Source organism: Schistocerca serialis, chromosome 5 (assembly GCF_023864345.2).
Source record: "Schistocerca serialis cubense isolate TAMUIC-IGC-003099 chromosome 5, iqSchSeri2.2, whole genome shotgun sequence".
Taxonomy (NCBI): Eukaryota; Metazoa; Arthropoda; class Insecta; order Orthoptera; family Acrididae; genus Schistocerca; species Schistocerca serialis.
In genome coordinates, this window is record NC_064642.1 from 463615048 (window position 1) to 463635190 (window position 20143).

Consider the following 20143-nt stretch of genomic DNA (forward strand, 5'->3'; position numbering starts at 1 on the left):
ATGACCGAGTTTATTTGAAAATATTCTATTAACAGTTAAAGTTTTGTGACTTTCTGTATCTACAATCATCTTTAATAACTGAAGGCAATTTCTCATTAATTTTTAGCCTGAAAATGCTTCTTGAGTTGCGTAATTCTGCTGATTACATTTTTGACAACTAATTTTAGTTACACTGAAATGACAAGATAGATTTTAAATTTCTATTTACATGCAGTTAAAATAGATCTCTCTTTGTACATCAGGCAATTTACAGTGTCAAATTAGTCACAATCATTATTTGCATATTTTATGAGCACTTGATAATACAAGTATATTTTAGATGTTGAGGTAATATGCATTTACACCTAAGTACTAATGGTAGATCATATTGTCTAAAGTTCAATTAACATATTGCTCTTGCTCAATTAACTGGAACAAAAACATGTATTGTTTGTTTGCTTGAGAGTTTGGAGGGTAATGGCTGACAATCTCTTGTATTATATGTACAAATAACATTATTCATTTATGCAGAGACTTCAGTATGGGATCAGGTGGAATGAAATTATTCCTTGCAACAAATTCTACGGAAAATACGCAAACAAGAAAACAATAAATATTTTAATGTCCTGGTGACTAACTATACTTTGTGTTGACCTTTTCAGTTAGTACTGTGTTCATTTATCATAGCATACATTCTTACGGTGGATCATATATAATTCAGTTCTCCAAATTATGTAGTTGTGCTAAGATATTTCAAACAAGTTCAGTACTGTATGATACTATACATTTTGTTGAATTAAGTTTTATAACATCTGAAAGACATTTGCAGAAGGACTTTCAGATGGTTTATGTGCACAGCAACAGCTTTCTACGCCCAGCTTTTGTATGTTGTCCGAGTTGAGAACCAACTGCATGTGTGAACTGCATGAATTCACACTTCCACTACTCAGTTAGAAGAATGAGACATATGATGTCTGTAACTGAGCACTTCTTCAACATTGTGTTGTTTTAGGAGAAGTGTCAGTGACTAGTCCTCTTAAAACGTTTGGCTGTCAATCATGGCCACGACAATACCACTGCCAATATATCTTTTTCAGTGAATTCTTCAATGACATCAGCTGAATTCAATGACAATGTTTGAAAGTGAGGTGTAAGTTCCTACAGCAAATCCCACCACAGCAAACAAGACTATAAAACCAGTTCGCAAAATCAACAGTACAAATTTGAATTGAGTGGTTTCATTGTGCCAGACGCAGAGGCAATATATTATGGCTGGGAAAGCAATTCCAATAGCTGACAGGCAGAGAGCACCAAACAGAGATATAAACAGCTCCAAATTTGGAACTGCTACTGCCAGAACGACTGTGAACATAAAAAAGGAAATACTGTGAATTCCATTATATGATCATGATAAAAAACGTAGATATAGATATTTAAGTGAACGCAGATTAAAAAGATGATGACTTTGACCTACAATTCTTAGCTATTAAAAAGACTAACTTCTTTCATCTCTCTGAAATCTGTCAACATCCTATGCTGAATGTGAATTTGCAAGTTCATAGTCATTAGTACACTTTTCCTTACATTTCTGAACCATTATGACTTAATCTACTACTATAACTTTATTGTTTATGATATTTGTAATACTCACATGAAATAGTGACAAGAAAGATACGAACAAGGTATTCAAACAACATCTTATAAGGATGTTTCTGTAACTTTTCCATTAGGTAACCATTCCATACAATCTCAATATTCACATAGTTCTGGAGACTGTGGCTTACAAAAATTGCAATTGCCAACATTAATTTGGCAGATTGTGCAAGTCTGTAACAAAAGGAAAAATGTCACCACACTTTTAGTTGGAATATAATTGAAAGTATTCATAACCTTACATTACACCATCTTCAAGCATCTACTGGAGGTTATCAGATGTCCCTCACATGCATGTATGATGTCATCAATATTTTTGAACAGACATCATCATCATGATAAAGGTGGGTTCGAAATAAAAAAGCCCAACATGTCACTCATGGGAAATTGAAAATTAATTCCATCTTTAAAAATGGAACAGCCAGTTATAGTGTGGTATATTTCAACTACAACTAAACAGCCAGTCAGTATATATAGTCCTCGATATTCAAGAGTATCTGATTCTTTTGCACCATGTTCGAAAGTATTCCAAATGAAAAAAACCCCACCATTTTAATGTCTCTCTCCTAACAAAAACAGTTTTTGGTATGACAGTCCAAATGAGATTGTTGAAAGACCCATTTGAATAATGGGTCTGTCCATGTCTACGCTTCACCAAGTCCCTGTAAATGATTTTTTTGACTTATTTGAGTACAGCTGGAATGTTTCTGCATGCATAATGTATTTGAGTATTGGGTGCTGTGTTACCTGCTCCATGAATTTGTCCAGGAGGCAGAAGTTGATGTATTGGTTTGTTGTTTGTTGAAAGTTTGTGGTAGAATGCAACCCACACAACCCACTGCTGAACAAATCATCAATTTTATTCATAATGGACACCCATAGTATTGTAGTAATTCATCAACAATTTTCTCTGACAGCCTTCCTCTTATGCTTTTACAACCAGAAGCTTTCTTGCTTCTCAGACTTAGTTTCATTCCTGTTCTGTGGTACTCTTATCACCATAAGGCCTAGATGCTACTATACTTTTATATGCTTTTGAGTTCCCATCACCTAAAAATTTAGAATAACAAACACCTGTCTCATCCACCGATCAACTGAAAATTTCAATGGCTGTAGAGGCTTCCATTCCATTACCCGTTCGTTCATAGTTTCTATTACAGGTAAGTTTTGCTTGGTTCACTGACTTACGTTTATAACAGTGCTTTCTCACAATCTGCAAGTCGATTACCTTTTCACACTGGTCCCCATAACAGCACAATTATTAGAAATTCTACGTGCTGTATGGGCTTATGGTCTGAAAAGCTTCTGTATAGTTTTCGACAGTGCTACCAATAGCATCAACATAATTTCGTCTTTTATATAAAAAGTTACCAGCTTTATTTGATCTTGAAGTGATGCGTGTAAAATTTTTCAACTTTTTAAACAGGAGCAGATGATTATTTTTTTTTTAAATAAAATACTTTCTATTCGAGTTTTTAAGTGATTTATATATCATTTTAAAAGAGATAATTCCAAATTTTGTAACCGGATAAAAATCCGAAAAACCGATGAAAAATTTTCGTTCTAGCTCTCGTTATCTAGAAAAACAATGCTTCTTATTGAATAAAGACTTATACGGCCTTGCTGTGCTGGTACTGCGAACGGCTGAAAGCAAGGGAAAGCTACAGCCGTAATTTTTCCCGAGGGCATGCAGCTTTACTGTATGGTTAAATGATGATGGCGTCCTCTTGGGTAAAATATTCCAGAGGTAAAACAGTCCCCCATTCGGATCTCCGGGCGAGGACTACTCAAGAGGATGTCGTTATCAGAAGAAAAAAAACTGGCGTTCTACGGATCGGAGCGTGGAATGTCAGATCCCTTAATCGGGCAGGTAGGTTAGAAAATTTAAAAAGGGAAATGGATAGGTTAAAGTTAGATATAGTGGGAATTAGTGAATTTCGGTGGCAGGAGGAACAAGACTTTTGGTCAGGTGAATACAGGGTTATAAATACAAAATCAAATAGGGGTAATGCAGGAGTAGGTTTAATAATGAATAAAAAAAATAGGAGTGCGGGTAAGCTACTCCAAACAGCATAGTGAACGCATTATTGTGGCCAAGATAGATACGAAGCCCACCCCTACCACAATAGTACAAGTCTATATGCCAACTAGCTCTGCAGATGACGAAGAAATTGAAGAAATGTATGACGAAATAAAAGAAATTATTCAGATAGTGAAGGGAGACGAAAATTTAATAGTCATGGGTGACTGGAATTCGTCAGTAGGAAAAGGGAGAGAAGGAAACGTAGTAGGTGAATATGGATTGGGACTAAGAAATGAAAGTGGAAGCCGCCTGGTAGAATTTTGCACACAGCACAACTTATTCATAGCTAACACTTGGTTCAAGATCATAAAAGAAGGTTGTATACATGGAAGAATCCTGGAGATACTAGAAGGTTTCATATACACTCCTGGAAATGGAAAAAAGAACACATTGACACCGGTGTGTCAGACCCACCATACTTGCTCCGGGCACTGCGAGAGGGCTGTACAAGCAATGATCACACGCACGGCACAGCGGACACACCAGGAACCGCGGTGTTGGCCGTCGAATGGCGCTAGCTGCGCAGCATTTGTGCACCGCCGCCGTCAGTGTCAGCCAGTTTGCCGTGGCATACGGAGCTCCATCGCAGTCTTTAACACTGGTAGCATGCCGCGACAGCGTGGACGTGAACCGTATGTGCAGTTGACGGACTTTGAGCGAGGGCGTATAGTGGGCATGCGGGAGGCCGGGTGGACGTACCGCCGAATTGCTCAACACGTGGGGCGTGAGGTCTCCACAGTACATCGATGTTGTCGCCAGTGGTCGGCGGAAGGTACACGTGCCCGTCGACCAGTGACCGGACCGCAGCGACGCACGGATGCACGCCAAGACCGTAGGATCCTACGCAGTGCCGTAGGGGACCGCACCGCCACTTCCCAGCAAATTAGGGACACTGTTGCTCCTGGGGTATCGGCGAGGACCATTCGCAACCGTCTCCATGAAGCTGGGCTACGGTCCCGCACACCGTTAGGCCGTCTTCCGCTCACGCCCCAACATCGTGCAGCCCGCCTCCAGTGGTGTCGCGACAGGCGTGAATGGAGGGACGAATGGAGACATGTCGTCTTCAGCGATGAGAGTCGCTTCTGCCATGGTGCCAATGATGGTCGTATGCGTGTTTGGCGCCGTGCAGGTGAGCGCCACAATCAGGACTGCATACGACCGAGGCACACAGGGCCAACACCCGGCATCATGGTGTGGGGAGCGATCTCCTACACTGGCCGTACACCACTGGTGATCGTCGAGGGGACACTGAATAGTGCACGGTACATCCAAACCGTCATCGAACCCATCGTTCTACCATTCCTAGACCGGCAAGGGAACTTGCTGTTCCAACAGGACAATGCACGTCCGCATGTATCCCGTGCCACCCAACGTGCTCTAGAAGGTGTAAGTCAACTACCCTGGCCAGCAAGATCTCCGGATCTGTCCCCCATTGAGCATGTTTGGGACTGGATGAAGCGTCGTCTCACGCGGTCTGCACGTCCAGCACGAACGCTGGTCCAACTGAGGCTCCAGGTGGAAATGGCACGGCAAGCCGTTCCACAGGACTACATCCAGCATCTCTACGATCGTCTCCATGGGAGAATAGCAGCCTGCATTGCTGCGAAAGGTGGATATACACTGTACTAGTGCCGACATTGTGCATGCTCTGTTGCCTGTGTCTATGTGCCTGTGGTTCTGTCAGTGTGATCATGTGATGTATCTGACCCCAGGAATGTGTCAATAAAGTTTCCCCTGCCTGGGACAATGAATTCACGGTGTTCTTATTTCAATTTCCAGGAGTGTAGATTATATAATGGTAAGACAGAGATTTAGGAAGCAGGTTTTAAACTGTAAGACAATTCCAGGGGCAGATGTGGACTCTGACCACAATCTGTTGGTTGTGAACTGTAGATTAAAACTGAAGAAATTGCAAAAAGGTGGTAGTTTAAGGAGATGGGACCTTGATAAACTGACTAAACCAGAGGTCGTACAGAGTTTCAGGGAGAGCATAAGGGAACAATTGACAAGAATGGGGGAAAGAAATACAGTAGAAGAAGAATGGGTAACTTTGAGGGATGAAGCAGTGAAGGCAGCAGAGGATCATGTGGGTATAAAGACGAGGGCGAGTAGAAATCCTTGTGTAACAGAAGAAATATTGAATTTAATTGATAAAAGGAGAAAATACAAAAATGCAGTGAATGAAGCAGTCAAAAAGGAATACAAACGTCTCAAAAATGAGATCGACAGGAGTGCAAAATGGCTAAGCAGGGATGGCTAGAGGAGAAATGTGTGAATATAGAGCCTTATCTCACTAGGGGTAAGATAGATACTGCCTACAGGAAAATTAAAGAAACCTTTGGAGCAAAGAGAGCCACTTGTATGAATATCAAGAGCTCAGTTGGAAACCCAGTTCTAAGCAAAGAAGGGAAAGCAGAAAGATGGAAGGAGTATATAGAGGGTCTATACAAGGGCGATGTACTTGAGGACAATATTATGGAAATGGAAGAGGATGTAGATGAAGATGAAATGGGAGATCCGATACTGCGTGAAGAGTTTGACAGAGCACTGAAAGACCTGAGTCGAAACAAGGGCCCGGGAGTAGACAACATTCCATTAGAACTACTGACGGCCTTGAGAGAGCCAGTCCTGACAAAACTCTACCATCTGGTGAGCAAGATGTATGAGACAGGCGAAATACCCTCAGACTTCAAGAAGAATATAATAATTCCAATCCCAAAGAAAGCAGGTGTTGACAGATGTGAAAATTACCGAACTATCAGTTTAATAAGTCACGGCTGCAAAATACTAACGCGAATTCTTTACAGACGAATGGAAAAACTAGTAGAAGCCAACCTCGGGGAAGATCAGTTTGGATTCCGTAGAAATATCGGAATAGGTGAGGCAATACTGACCCTACGTCTTATCTTAGAAGCTAGATTAAGGAAAGGCAAACCTACGTTTCTAGCATTTGTAGACTTAGAGAAAGCTTTTGACAATGTTGACTGGAATACTCTCTTTCAAATTCTGAAGGTGGCAGGGGTAAAATACAGAGAGGGAAAAGCTATTTACAATTTGTACAGAAACCAGATGGCAGTTATAAGAGTCGAGGGACATCAGAGGGAAGCAGTGGTTGGGAAGATCGTGAGACACGGTTTTAGCCTCTCCCCGATGTTATTGTATCTCTATATTGAGCAAGCAGTGACGGAAACAAAAAAAAATTCGGAGTAGGTATTAAATTCCATGGAGAAGAAATAAAAACTTTGAGGTTCGCCGATGACATTGTAATTCTATCAGAGACAGCAAAGGACTTGGAAGAGCAGTTGAACGGAATGGATAGTGTCTTGAAAGGAGGATATAAGATGAACATCAACAAAAGCAAAACGAAGATAATGGAATGTAGTCGAATTAAGTCGGGTGATGCTGAGGGAATTAGATTAGGAAATGACACACTTAAAGTAGTAAAGGAGTTTTGCTATTTGGGGGGCAAAATAACTGATGATGGTCGAAGTAGAGAGGATATAAAATGTAGACTGGCAATGGCAAGGAAAGCATTTCTGAAGAAGAGAAATTTTTTAACATCGAGTATAGATTTAAGTGTCAGGAAGTCATTTCTGAAAGTATTTGTATGGAATGTAGCTATGTATGGAAGTGAAACGTGGACGATAAATAGTTTGGACAAGAAGAGAATAGAAGCTTTCGAAATGTGGTGCTACAGAATAATGCTGAAGATTAGATGGGTAGATCACATAACTAATGAGGAAGTATTGAATAGGATTGGGGAGAAGAGAAGTTTGTGGTACAACTTGACTAGAAGAAGGGCTCGGTTGGTAGGACATGTTCTGAGGCATCAAAGGATCACCAATTTAGTATTGGAGGGCAGCGTGGAGGGTAAAAATCGTTGAGGGAGACGAAGAGATGAATATACCAAGCAGATTCTGAAGGATGTAGGTTGCAGTAGGTACTGGGAGATGAAGAAGCTTGCACAGGATAGAGTAGCATGGAGAGGTGCAGCAAACCAGTCTCAGGACTGAAGACCACAACAACAACAACAACAACAACAACTAGGCGTAGAAGTATGAAACCGGAATTTCGCTACAGCCGTCAGTGTAGCGCCCGTGAGACCGCCTCTGCAGCGTCGTCTGCTTTCTGTAGTGGCTGACGACGAATGTCTACACATACAAACCCAAGTTCCGTTCATCGGTATCTGTATCAAGCCCGTAAACATGTCGGGTTTTGTGCCTAAGAACTACGATTTGCGAACAACAATGATTTTTTTGTTGTCATTCGAAGAAAACTGCTGCAGGATCGCATCGAATGCTTGTCGCAGCTTTCGGCGAACATGCTCTTGGGAAAACAGTGTTTCGGGAGGGTAAAAAAATTCAAAAGTGGTGATTTTGACGTGAGAAACGACAAGTGCGGGGAACCACAGAAAAAGTTCGAAGACAACGAATTGCAGGCCTTATTGGATGAAGCTAGTACTCAAATCAACAGGAAATCGCGGAACAGTTGACTGTGACACAGAAAGCCGTCTCTCTTCGGTTGAAAGCTATGGTAAAGGTGCAGAAAAAGGGAAAATGGGTTCCGCATGAACTGAATGAAAGACAGCAAGCAAATCGAGAGACCGCTTGTGAAATGCTGCTCTCCAGGTATAAAAGAAAGTCGTTTCTTCAACGAATGGTGACAGACGATGAATAATTGACATATTTTGAGAATCCTAAGCGTCGTAAATCTTGGGTGAATCCAGGCAAACCATCGACATCCACTGCAAGACCAAATCGCTTTCGAAAGAAAACAATGGTCTGTGTTCGGTAGGATCAGCATCTACCATGAGCTTCTAAACACTGGTGAAACCGTTAACACTGATCGCTACCATTAGCAAATGATGGATTTAAATCGAGCATTACGTAAATAACGACCAGAATATTGGCAAGGGCAACACAAAGTTATATTGCTCCATGATTACGCCCCATCACACACAGCAAAACGGGTCAGGGAAACGATCGAGGCGTTCAGTCTGTTTCAAACAACAGACGTGTAATTATTGCAAACAAACTCCGGTTTCATACACTCCTGGCCATTAAAATTGCTACACCACGAAGATGACGTGCTACAGACGCCTAATTTAACCGACAGGAAGAAGATGCTGTGATATGCAAATGATTAGCTTATCAGAGCATTCACACAACGTTGGCGCCGGTGGCGACATCTACAACGTGCTGACATGAGGATAGTTTCCAACCGATTTCTCATACACAAACAGCAGTTGACCGGCGTTGCCTGGTGAAACGTTGTTGTGATGCCTCGTGTAAGAAGGAGAAATGCGTACCATCACGATTCCGACTTTGATAAAGGTCGGATTGTAGCCTATATGGATTGCAGTTTATCGTATCGCGACATTGCTGCTCGCGTTGGTCGAGATCCAGTGACTGTTAGCAGGATATGGAATCGGTGGGTTCAGGAGGGTAATATGGAACGCCGTACTGGATCCCAACGGCCTCGTATCACTAGCAGTCGAGATGATAGGCATCTTATCCGCATGGCTGTAACGGATCCTGCAGCCACGTCTCGATCCCCGAGTCAACAGATGGGAACGTTAGCAAGACAACAACCATCTGCACGAACAGTTCGACGACGTTTGCAGCAGCATGGACTATCAGCTCGGAGACCATGGCTGCGGTTACCCTTGATGCTGCATCACAGACAGGAGCGCCTGCGATGGTGTACTCAACGACGAACCTGGGTGCACGAATGGCAAAACGTCATTTTTTCGGATGAATCCAGGTTCTGTTTACAGTATCATGATGGACGCATCCGTGTTTGGTAACATCGCGGTGATCGCACATTGGGAGCGTGTATTCGTCATCGCCGTACTGTCGTATCACCCGGCGTGATGCTATGGGGTGCCATTGGTTACACGTCTCGGTCACCTCTTGTTCGCATTGACGGCACTTTGAACAGTGGACGTTAAATTTCAGATGTGTTACGACCCGTGGCTCTACCCTTCATTCGATCCCTGCGAAACCCTACATTTCAGCAGGATAATACCCGACCGCATGTTGCAGGGCCTGTACGGGCCTTTCTGGATACAGAAAATGTTCAACTGCTGCCCTGGCCAGCACATTCTCCAGATCTCTCACCAATTGAAAACGTCTGGTCAATGGTGGCCGAGCAACTGGCTCTTCACAATATGCCAGTCACTAATCTTGATGAACTGTGGTATTGTGTTGAAGCTGCATGGGCAGCTGTACCCGTAAACGCCATCCAAGCTCTGTTTGACTCAATGACCAGGCGTATCAAGGCCGTTATTACGGCCAGAGGTGGTTGGTCTGGGCACTGATGTCTCAGGATCAATGCATACAAATTGCATGAAAATGTAATCACATTTCAGTTCTAGTATAATATATTTGTCCAATGAATACCCGTTTATCATCTGCATTTCTTCTTGGTGTAGCAATTTTAATGGCCAGCCTGACTGATATGTCAGAAGTGAATTGTTTTATTAGGTACTCTCGATACTTCTTTTTTTCAGCTAAAGACATCGACACCATTCGTATCGTACATGAAAGACTGTACAGGGCATGAGCTGATAGCTTCAAACAGAAGCCTGCAGACAGGCGCAGTGGTCCTTAGTGACTGTTGCCGCAGACATGGCGGCAATCAGTAAATAAGGTTCACATTATTTACCATAACTAACGATCTTACTACAAATGTTATGTCTGTAGCTTAATGATGCAATTGATGCTGGACTAAAATGCTTGTTGTTTATATAAATCATTTTGGAAAGTATTGGAAATTTCGTTTACTCAGCTCATACCTTTCGACAACGCATTTAACTTGGCTTGGTGAAACATGATAGCCCTCAACAGATATCGGCAAGTACTAACTCACTAATAAAATATTTTGTATGTTGGAACAAGCCACTTTTCCTGGTTCGCCTTTCATGCATTTTTGTCATATTGGCGATATATGGCATGTTTGGGGCTTGTGAAAGTATTGACTCACCGCGTATGCAGTTTCCGCACAAAATTCAGTTCAGTGTCATTTTCATTTTATTAAGGCAGATGCATCTGACAAAATTTTGGTAGCTAAAGAAGATTTCTCACATATAATTGTAATAGCCACTGTTTACAATACCGTGTATTCTAAAAACTGTTAAAAATAATGATGTTGAATAGGAATATGTGTTAAATTTACAGGTTTCCATTGTGTGACAGAAAAAAAATGGTTCAAATGGCTCTGAGCACTATGGGACTTAACATCTGTGGTCATCAATCCCCTAGAACTTAGAACTACTTAAACCTAACTAACCTAAGGACAACACACACATCCATGCCCGAGGCAGGATTCGAACCTGCGACCGTAGCAGTCACACGGCTCCAGACTGAAGCGCCTAGAACCGCTCGGCCAGACAGAAAAACATATAAAAACGATTTGTGCTATAATTCAAACTTAACTGCAGTTTTAGTGTATTGGCGAAAATGTGGTTTATTCGAATGTAGTATTTTTTATATCTAGATAATTTTTTGTATTTGTACGTGTGAAAAAAATTAAGAACATTATATGTGTGAAAATGTGTGAAAATACATTAAATGACATTCCTTGTCATTGCTAGAGTGTATGTACCGTACACATTCAATTAAGTGTGTAACTAACTTCCTTTGGAACGTAATATCTTTCATAAATAAATGTTATATCTTGAGTTTTTTTATCTGCATATTTTCCTTGCCATTCCCCCTGTAATATATTACGAAGACAGAGATGAAATTTACTGATGAGGCAGTACAGAATTTGACATAAACAGAGAGAGAGGAAATTTAGTGATGATCGGGCTGTACAGTATTTGACATAATCAAAAGTGGACTATAATCACATACACCTACACACACACACACACACACACACACACACAGAGAGAGAGAGAGAGAGAGAGAGAGAGAGAGAGAAAAAGAGAGAGAGAGACCAAATTTACTGACAAGTCAGTACAGTGTTTGAAATAAAACATTATGCAATGTGTGTGTGTGTGTGTGTGTGTGTGTTTGTGTGTGTGTGTGTGTGTGTGTGTGTGTGTGTGTGTGTGCGTGCGTGCGTGTGTGTGTGTGTGTGTGTGTGTGTGTGTTTGATGAATGCCTGATGGTGCGCTGAAGCATGGGCCACCCCACACCGATTTGTGTTTTCAGGCTAGTAGGTATCATCAAAGGGCTCAGCGTGAAGGAATACGTGCAAACTAAATACAGTCATAGTCATGATTTCTCGTTTCGTTTAACAGACCGAAAATACATCGCAAAAACCAACCCCAGTCTTTAATCTATTCAGGCAACAAAGGCCTGAAAACTTCTCAGCTAAGTACCCTCAAAACAATCTGAAAGAATTATTGTAATCTTAATTACGTTTGCTGATATCTCAGGTTTCTCCAGCTAAAATATTCTTGCCTATGACTGTATGATGCAATAAGGAAGTACTTCAGTGAAACTATTGAAGCGCCAGTCCCGATAAAAAGTCTACGTTGCCATCGTGCACAGATAGGCATGTGGGTGGCACTTTGCAGCAAGCAACATGGCCAAGTGCCTGAGTGTCGTAGTCGACAAGAGTCTAGCTTGGCATCATCATGTCACATATATGACAGTCAAGGCAATGGTCCGGTTGCTCCAACTGTACCAACTGCCAAACTCGACGTCAGCTGTGCCATAGAACTTGGAAGATGTCCATGGTAAGGCACTACTGGGACCCATTCCCGCGTATGGAACAGTAGTATGGGGCAGCGTGGTCGATCTCTTGAGTTCGCGTTGGATCTATCTCAGCATTTTCCAACAACGGAACTCAACCAGGTAGCTGGAATACGTCACTTCAGGGAAAGGTTCAGATGTTTGACCGGTGGTTTGTACGACAAATCTACGAGTATGATGTCGCAGAACCGTCAGATCCACAACCTGCGTACAGTCGTGCAGCACCATGACACCAGAACTCCTGAGGGATTAAGTTTTTTCCTTCCAGCATACTAATAATAGTTTCCTTGCGTGCTTTTGAGATTGTTACCAGAGAAGACAAATAACAGAGAGTTATCCAAAAGTTTTAACCAACAGCCCATAGGGCACAGTCTTCACAGATCAATGGAAGCCAAAGATCCCTCTGAGGAGATCAGGCACCCTGGATTTGGACGGCATGTCGCTTGGTGTTTACTCGACAAGGTTACGTCGCGGGAAAATAATGAATATATGAATTTTTTCCCCAAAAAGTAGCTTGGTGCAATTTGTACTCCCAGTCGGATGTTTTCTTCGTTAGAGTTACATTGATTAGCCATACCATTACGACCACTGCCCACCATGAGAAAAGTGCCGCCTGCATCTTCATCTACATATATACACCGCTAGCCAACAAGCGGTATGTGGCTCAGGGTACAAATCGCGCCAAAATCATATTCCTCCCCCCCCCCCCCCCTCTGTCCCACTCGCGGATCGCGCGAGGGAAGAACGACTGTCTGAACGCCTCAGTACGAGCTCTTATTTCCCTTATCTTTGAATGGTGATCATTGCGCGATTTGAAAGTTGGTGGTAATAATATATGCTCTACATCCTCGGTGAAGATCGGATTTCGGAATTTAGTGAGCAGCCCCTTCTGTTTATCGCACCGTCTATCTGCAAGTGTGTCCCACTTCAAACTTTCTATGAGATTTATAACGCTCTCGCGATGGCTAAATGTACCAGTCATGAATCTTGCCGCTCTTCTTTGGAACTTCTCAATCTTTTGAATCAGACCCAACTGGTATGGGTCCCATACAGACGAAAAATACTCCAAGACTGGACGAACTAACGCACTGTAAGCTATTTCCTTTGTTGAAGGACTGCATCGCTTTAGGATTCTACCAATAAACAACAATCTAGAGTTCGCCTTACCCCTTACTTGGGTAATCTGATCATTCCATTTGAGATCATTTCGAATAGTCACACCCAGATACTTGATGGCTGGGCCACCTGACGCGGTAAGGAGTAAAGAGTCGTACACTGACGTCAACTTTGACAAACGGCAGATTGTAAAGACCCGGCGCCAAGGTAACGCAAACTGCGAAGTAAAACGGCTGTTCGCGCGCTTCTCTTGTGAGCATTTGTGGTGAATGGTTGAAACTACGAGTGGACGTCCAAAGAACGTGGAGGTCTAGGACCTGCCCGCTCTGTGAAGCAGGATAGGCACCATCTGCGGCAGATCTGACCGACAGCGTACTTATACATTGCTGGACCATACTCAAACTTTTCAGAGAACTATTTTCAGCGCAGGCTGTTCCCATGTTGACTCACCGACATTGACAATTACGACTGTAGTGGGCGCGGGATCCTCGAGCTTGACGGTGTCGTTTGATCGGATGAATCTTGTTACGCCAGATCGATGTTCGTGTCTGGATATACCAGCAGCGAGGCGAACGGTTGCTAGAAATATACACGGCGTCACGTCACCGACCTCGGCCAGTGAGAGCAGTAGTATGCTATGGGGCACATTCACCTGGGCTTCCATGCGACCTATGGTAGTAATCGAAGACACCATGACTGATGTGGACTCATCACCATCAGTTTTCTGTTATATTAGCAGGTCCTTTGTGTCCCCATTTCCTGCGACTCATTGTTTCCTTCATAATGATGCTGCGGTCGAGCACATTATCCAGGATCTGCGTTCTCTTCCTACCACGCCTCCTCTTACCTTCCACATACCCACTAAGGCTGTTTTTGAAAGCCCTTCTTAACATACACTGACCATCTACCTAACAGCCGGTGTGTCCACCTTTGGCACGGATAACAGCGGCGACGCGTTGTGGCATGGAAGCAAGAAGCCTTAGTAGGTCGCTGGACGGATTTGAACCACATCTGAACACAAAATTCCGGGGAGGGGGACGATGAGCTCTGACGCCACATCCAGTCACATCCCTGATGTGTTCGATCGGGTTCAGATATGATGAACTGAAGGGTCAGCACACAACTGGAACTCCCCACTGTGTTCCTCTAGCCACTCCATCACATACTTACCTTTTCACATGGCGCATTATCTTGTTGAAAAATGCCAGTGCTGTCGGAAAACATGGCTATCTTGAAGGGGTGTACGTGGTCTGCAACTATTGTACCATACTCCTTGGCCGTCATGGTGCCTTGCACGAGCTCCACTGGACTCATGGATGCCCACGTGGAAGTTTCCCAGAGCATAATGGAGCCGCCGCCAGCTTGTCTCCGTCCCGCAGTACGAGTGTCAAGAAGCTGTTCTCCTCGAAGACGAAGGATTCGTACCCTCCCATCGGCACGACGAGGAAGGTATCGGGATTCAGCATACCATGCAACGCTCTGCCACTGCGCCAACGTCCAGTGTCGATGGTTAAGTGTCCAATTCAATCGCAGTTGCCGATGTCATGGTGTTTATGCATGGGTCGTAGGCTGCGGAGGCCCATCGTTAGGAGTGTTCAGTGCATAGTGTGTTCAGGCACACTTGTACTCCGCCCAGCATTAAAGTCTGATGTTATTTCCGGCACAGTTTGCCGTCTGCCCTGTTTTACCAGCCTCACAGCCTATGAGGTCCGACATTCGTAATGAGGGGTGGCCGCTCGATCCCACGACGTCTGGACGTAGTTTTACCTTGGTTTCGCCAGAAGACACTACAAAACTCCCCGAGCACCCGACAAGTTGTGCAGTTTCCGAAATGCTGGTGCCGAGCCTCTGGGCCAGCACAGTCTGCCCTCGGCCAAACTCAGTTGGATCACACGCCTTCCCCATTCTACACACGGACAGCAAGCTCACCGATACTACATGTGTGTCTCACTAGTACTCGTTCCTCGTTAGGTGATGCTGCTGTCGCCTGGATAGTTTTGTGTCGATAGTAGGTCGACGTTATAATGTTCTGACTGATCAGTGTATGTCCACTCCAGTTTCTTTTCCTTCTTTCTATTATATTCGGTAGTCTTCTTAGCTGTCCTACTCTTCTCAGTACCTCCTCATTTTTCACTCTGTCAGTCCTAGTTATTCTTTCCATCCTCCGCCATGGCCACATTCCTAAAGCCTCCAGCCTTTCTCCAGATTTCTTCCTCAGTGTCCACATTTCAGCCACATACAGGAGGACACTACATACAAAACTTTTTATTAGTCTTTTTCACATATCTTTTTCCACATTGCTGCAGAAAATTCTCCTTCTCTTACAAAATGCCTCTTTCGCCGTTGGTATCTGGTTTAAATTTCTGTGTTCCTCTTCCAGTCGGTTTCTATCCTTCTTCCAAGGAACTTGAACTTTTGCACACGTTCTAAGACTTCTCATTATCTTTCCCTTTTATTTCCTCTTAGTATCATAACTTTTGTTTTCTTTGTACTGATTTTCGTTCCAGAAATCTTCCCTTTAGCTTCGGTTGTATGTAGTATACGCTGTAATTCTTTTTCGTCCGTTGCTAAAATGACCATGTCGTCTGGAAACCTCAAACAATGTAGTCTTGTTTCTGCAACTGTTACCTCCTTGTCCTCTAGCGGACAATGGTCAATCGTATTTGCTAGGTACATATTGAAAGTTCAAAAGACTTACAGCAGCCTTGTCTTACTTCTTTTCCTAGTCTTATGCAGTTGGTCCTTTCTCCTCTCACTTTCACTGAAGCTTTATGACTTAAATACAAAGAGTTTCTAAGTTGTTAGCTTTTCCCGTCCATTCTCTTTCCCTCACTATAAGAGCGAAATTATCCCAAATCTAATCCCTTTCCAACAAACCTCTCCCCCAAAATTCGCAAGAGTCGTATTGCATCTCTTACGCCTATATTCAGTCATGAAACAAATTTCTCCTCAGCCAGATTCTTCTCCATTACCTTCTACAGTCTTTTATTAATGATTCTTAACAAAGCTGTGGCTGCATGCGAAATGAAGCTGATTCTACTATGCTCAGTGCTTTTCTTGGTTCATTGTTTCGTTGGAACTGAAATCATAGCTATTGTCAGAATGACCTCCGGCCATGTGCCATATATTTTATTACATAGCATCACTATTTCTCTTTCGCCTTCTTGGTTCAAACATTTCAGTACTTCTCCTGCTATCGCAGCTGTACGTACTCCTCTTTACAGCTATTGCACTCATTACTTCTTCAGTTATGGTTGCTTGTCCTTCCCGAACAGTATGACCTCGGGACATCGTGCACATTATTGCGGATCACCTGCATCCCTTCACGCTTTATATCTTCCCGATTCACAGTGGCAACTTCCAGCAGAGTAAGTCCCCTGTTGTAAGACCAGAACCTCACTGCAGTGTTTTGAGGAGAATAGTGGACTCAAGTTGCTGTCTTGGTCAAAGAATTTGCTTTATCTCAGTCCGATGAACACCTATGGGACGCTATCGGGTGCCAGCTTCGGATCACAAACAGCTGGCCCGTAACGTAGGGAAAGTAATTGACCTGTGCGTAGACATCTGCTCCCAGATACCTCCAAAAACTCAACTTGTTGTCTCCGTACCATACAGAATCGACGATGTATTGCGTTCCGTAAGTAGGGCAACACATTAGTAAGCAGGCGACGATAATGTTTTAGCTCAGCGGTGTATACTGAGTAAGTTTAATCGAAAATTCTCATTCTGTAGCAATCAGATAGTTACCCGAACAATTCTGTAAGAACAGGTCTGTGTGACCCAATACGGCCTCCGTGGAGAGACGCACCAGACCATAGATGGTTAAGGGAGGGGTGAGTCTGCAGGGAATTCTTGCAGAGGCTTCCATCCGCATGCAGGTCTTCAAGAAACGAAATTTTGATATTGATTGCTTAAAAAATCAGAAATTTATTCCTTGAAGCTCTTCATGCATGACATCGTATGGGAGGGCATCAGTTTTCATATTGATCTAAATTTAAAAGGTTCACATCTTCCTTCAGTAATGATAAGGAGCTACCTCGAACTCTTAGTGTCACGTGAGTCTACTTTTCAGTTCCCCAACATTTTTCTTAGTGTTTGTGTCTGTGTGTTTGTAGGTCAGTGGCGCTCAACGACGAGGTAATCTGCGTCCATCCGTAATTAGTAGAAACGACTGTGGTAAAAAGTAGAAAATGCGATAAAAGAAACAAAAAAGCAGTTAACGATAAAATCGTGTTCATTGTCTCCAATCTTACCCACAATCACCGTCGCAATCGCAGTAGCTCACATCATATAAGAAAGCGTTAGAGTTGGTCGGAAGTTCTAAAACTTTCAAGTAAAACACAAGTAACACAAGAGGAAAACTAAAATAGATTCACAGGAATCTGTAGTTGGCTGATCACTTACAGAAAACACGGATGAGTCAGCCATCCTGACAACACATTAAAGACGTTGTCCTAATATTTTAGGGAACATAACAGACATTGCACAAAACTTTGGAAGATGTACCACATTCGCTTCACTGTCAGTTAAAATAGGGGGCAAAATGGGTGGCAAAAGAGCTGCTGCCCTATTGCCTGAATGAAAAATACAGTCTACTAAAATGTGATGCACCGTTGTCAAGCGCCATACACGAGACGACAACTTCTGATAATAGGCAGCGCTCATAACACATTCGCTATACAAACAATTCTGCTGGAGGAACGTCCGCAACTGAGCATTATAGTAGAGGTACGAAATACCGCTTCAGTTGTAAGGTTCTTTGTATTATTCAGTACATAAACCACGACCGGTTTCGGGCTCTTGCATGCCCATCGTCAGGTCTGACACTAAAAGAGAACAAGGACCGAAGCAGTTGTTAATTTTTACATGCAGTGAGAAAAAAAGTTCCATATAACCTTTTACAAAACAGCATCCGTGTTACGTGAGGTAAAACCTCAGTCAGTGCCAACGAGACACCAGATAAAACTACGGACGACTGCCTGTATATATATATATATATATATATATATATATATATATATATATATATATATATATATATATATATAAATGCAACGAACACTAGGACACACTTTGTGCTGTGACTCAGAGCGTCGCGAAGGATGAGTATAGGACGCGGTGATCTTTACCCGAAGAGTGCTTCTCCAGATCTCCTGCCAGTCGAAATCCTCGGAGAACCAATCCTATGGAGCAAGACGGCTAAGTACCTAGGAGCCACTTTAGACCAAAGACTCTCCTGGGCGAGTCATATCCGAGACGAATTGAGGAACAGGGCACTCTCGCGCTCTGTACCCGCTGCTCAAACCACAGTCTGCTCTGCCGTCATTACACGTTGTCAAGCTGTACCCAGCTCTGGTGCGACCAGTGTTAAGAGTACGAAGCTGTGGTGTGGGGAAAGGCCCCAAATTCGGTCATCACAACGCTGCAAAGGATCCAGAACCGAGCTCTCCCGAGGGAATACTCCACTCGTCTACTACACTAAGACAAAGGCATCCTGCTCCTGCAGGACAGATTCAGGATCATTGCGAGGTCGTCCTAGGAGAAAGCAGGGGAATCCTGCAACGGGCTCGTTCGTGTATTGGGCCATCAACCACATCACAGGCCGAACACACTTTGGTCTGACCTGGTGCCATAGTAATTTTCTCGCCAATGTCACAGGAAATTATCAGCATGTCACCCAAGGCCAATTCGTATAGGTAAGGTTTTTCTTTTCTTCCCAACAGGAACAGCAAGAACAGCATTTTCATGCCTTCAATGCTCAAGCTGTTGAGCAACGAAAGTTCACCAAAGAAGCGACAGCGACAGGAGCTGGTATTTACAATCAGGAGGATCATATGAAAAGGTTTCCGACATGATTATGACCGCACAATGGTAATTAACAAACCTTGAACGCGGAATTCCAGTTAGAGCTAGACGCGTGGGACTTTCCATATCGGAAACCGTTAGGCAATTCAAGATCCACAGTGTCAAGAGTGGGCCGAGAATACCATATATCACGGTCAACGCAGTGGCCGACCGTCTTCACTTACCGACAGAGAGCAGCGGCGTGTACGTAGAGTTGTCAGTAACAACAGACAAGCAACACTCCATGAAATAACGGAAGAAATCAATGTGGGACGTACGACGAGCATATCCGTTAGGAATGTGCTACGAAAATTGGCGTTAACGGGCTATGGTTGCAGATAACCGATGTGAGTGCCTTTGCTAAAAGCACAGCGTCGCCTGCAGCGCCTCTCCTGGGCTCGTGACCATATCGATCGGACCCTAGACGAATGGAAAACCGTGGTCTGGTCAGATGAGTCCCAACTTCACTTGGTAAGATTTGATTGTAGGATACAAGTATGGCGCAGACCCCCTGAAGCCATGGACCCAGGTTGTCAACAAGGCACTCTGCAAGCTGGTAGTGGCTGCGTAAAGGTGTGGGCTGTGTTTACATTGAGTGGACTGGTTCCTCTGGTCCAAATGAACCGATCACTGATTGGTAGTGTTATATTCGGCTACTTGGATGCCATTTACAGCCATTCACGTATTTCATGGAAGACAAGGGCCATGTCATTTGGCTACAGTTGATTGCAACTGGTCTGAACAACATTCTGGACCATTCAAA

The 20143-nt window shown here is 43.3% G+C and overlaps 1 protein-coding gene across 1 annotated transcript in view; it reads right to left on the reverse strand.

Annotated features, from left to right (window-relative positions):
* Positions 1 to 1093: 1093 nt before the first annotated feature.
* The window catches only part of LOC126481996 (proton-coupled amino acid transporter-like protein CG1139), an 87017-nt gene continuing 67967 nt past the window's right edge, over positions 1094 to 20143 (reverse strand). Inside the window, exons 7-8 of the mRNA XM_050105961.1 lie at positions 1631 to 1806; positions 1094 to 1341 (exon numbers count right to left, since the gene is read on the reverse strand). Coding sequence (XP_049961918.1) covers positions 1094 to 1341; positions 1631 to 1806 — 424 coding nt within the window. The remainder of the gene's footprint in view (positions 1342 to 1630; positions 1807 to 20143) is intronic.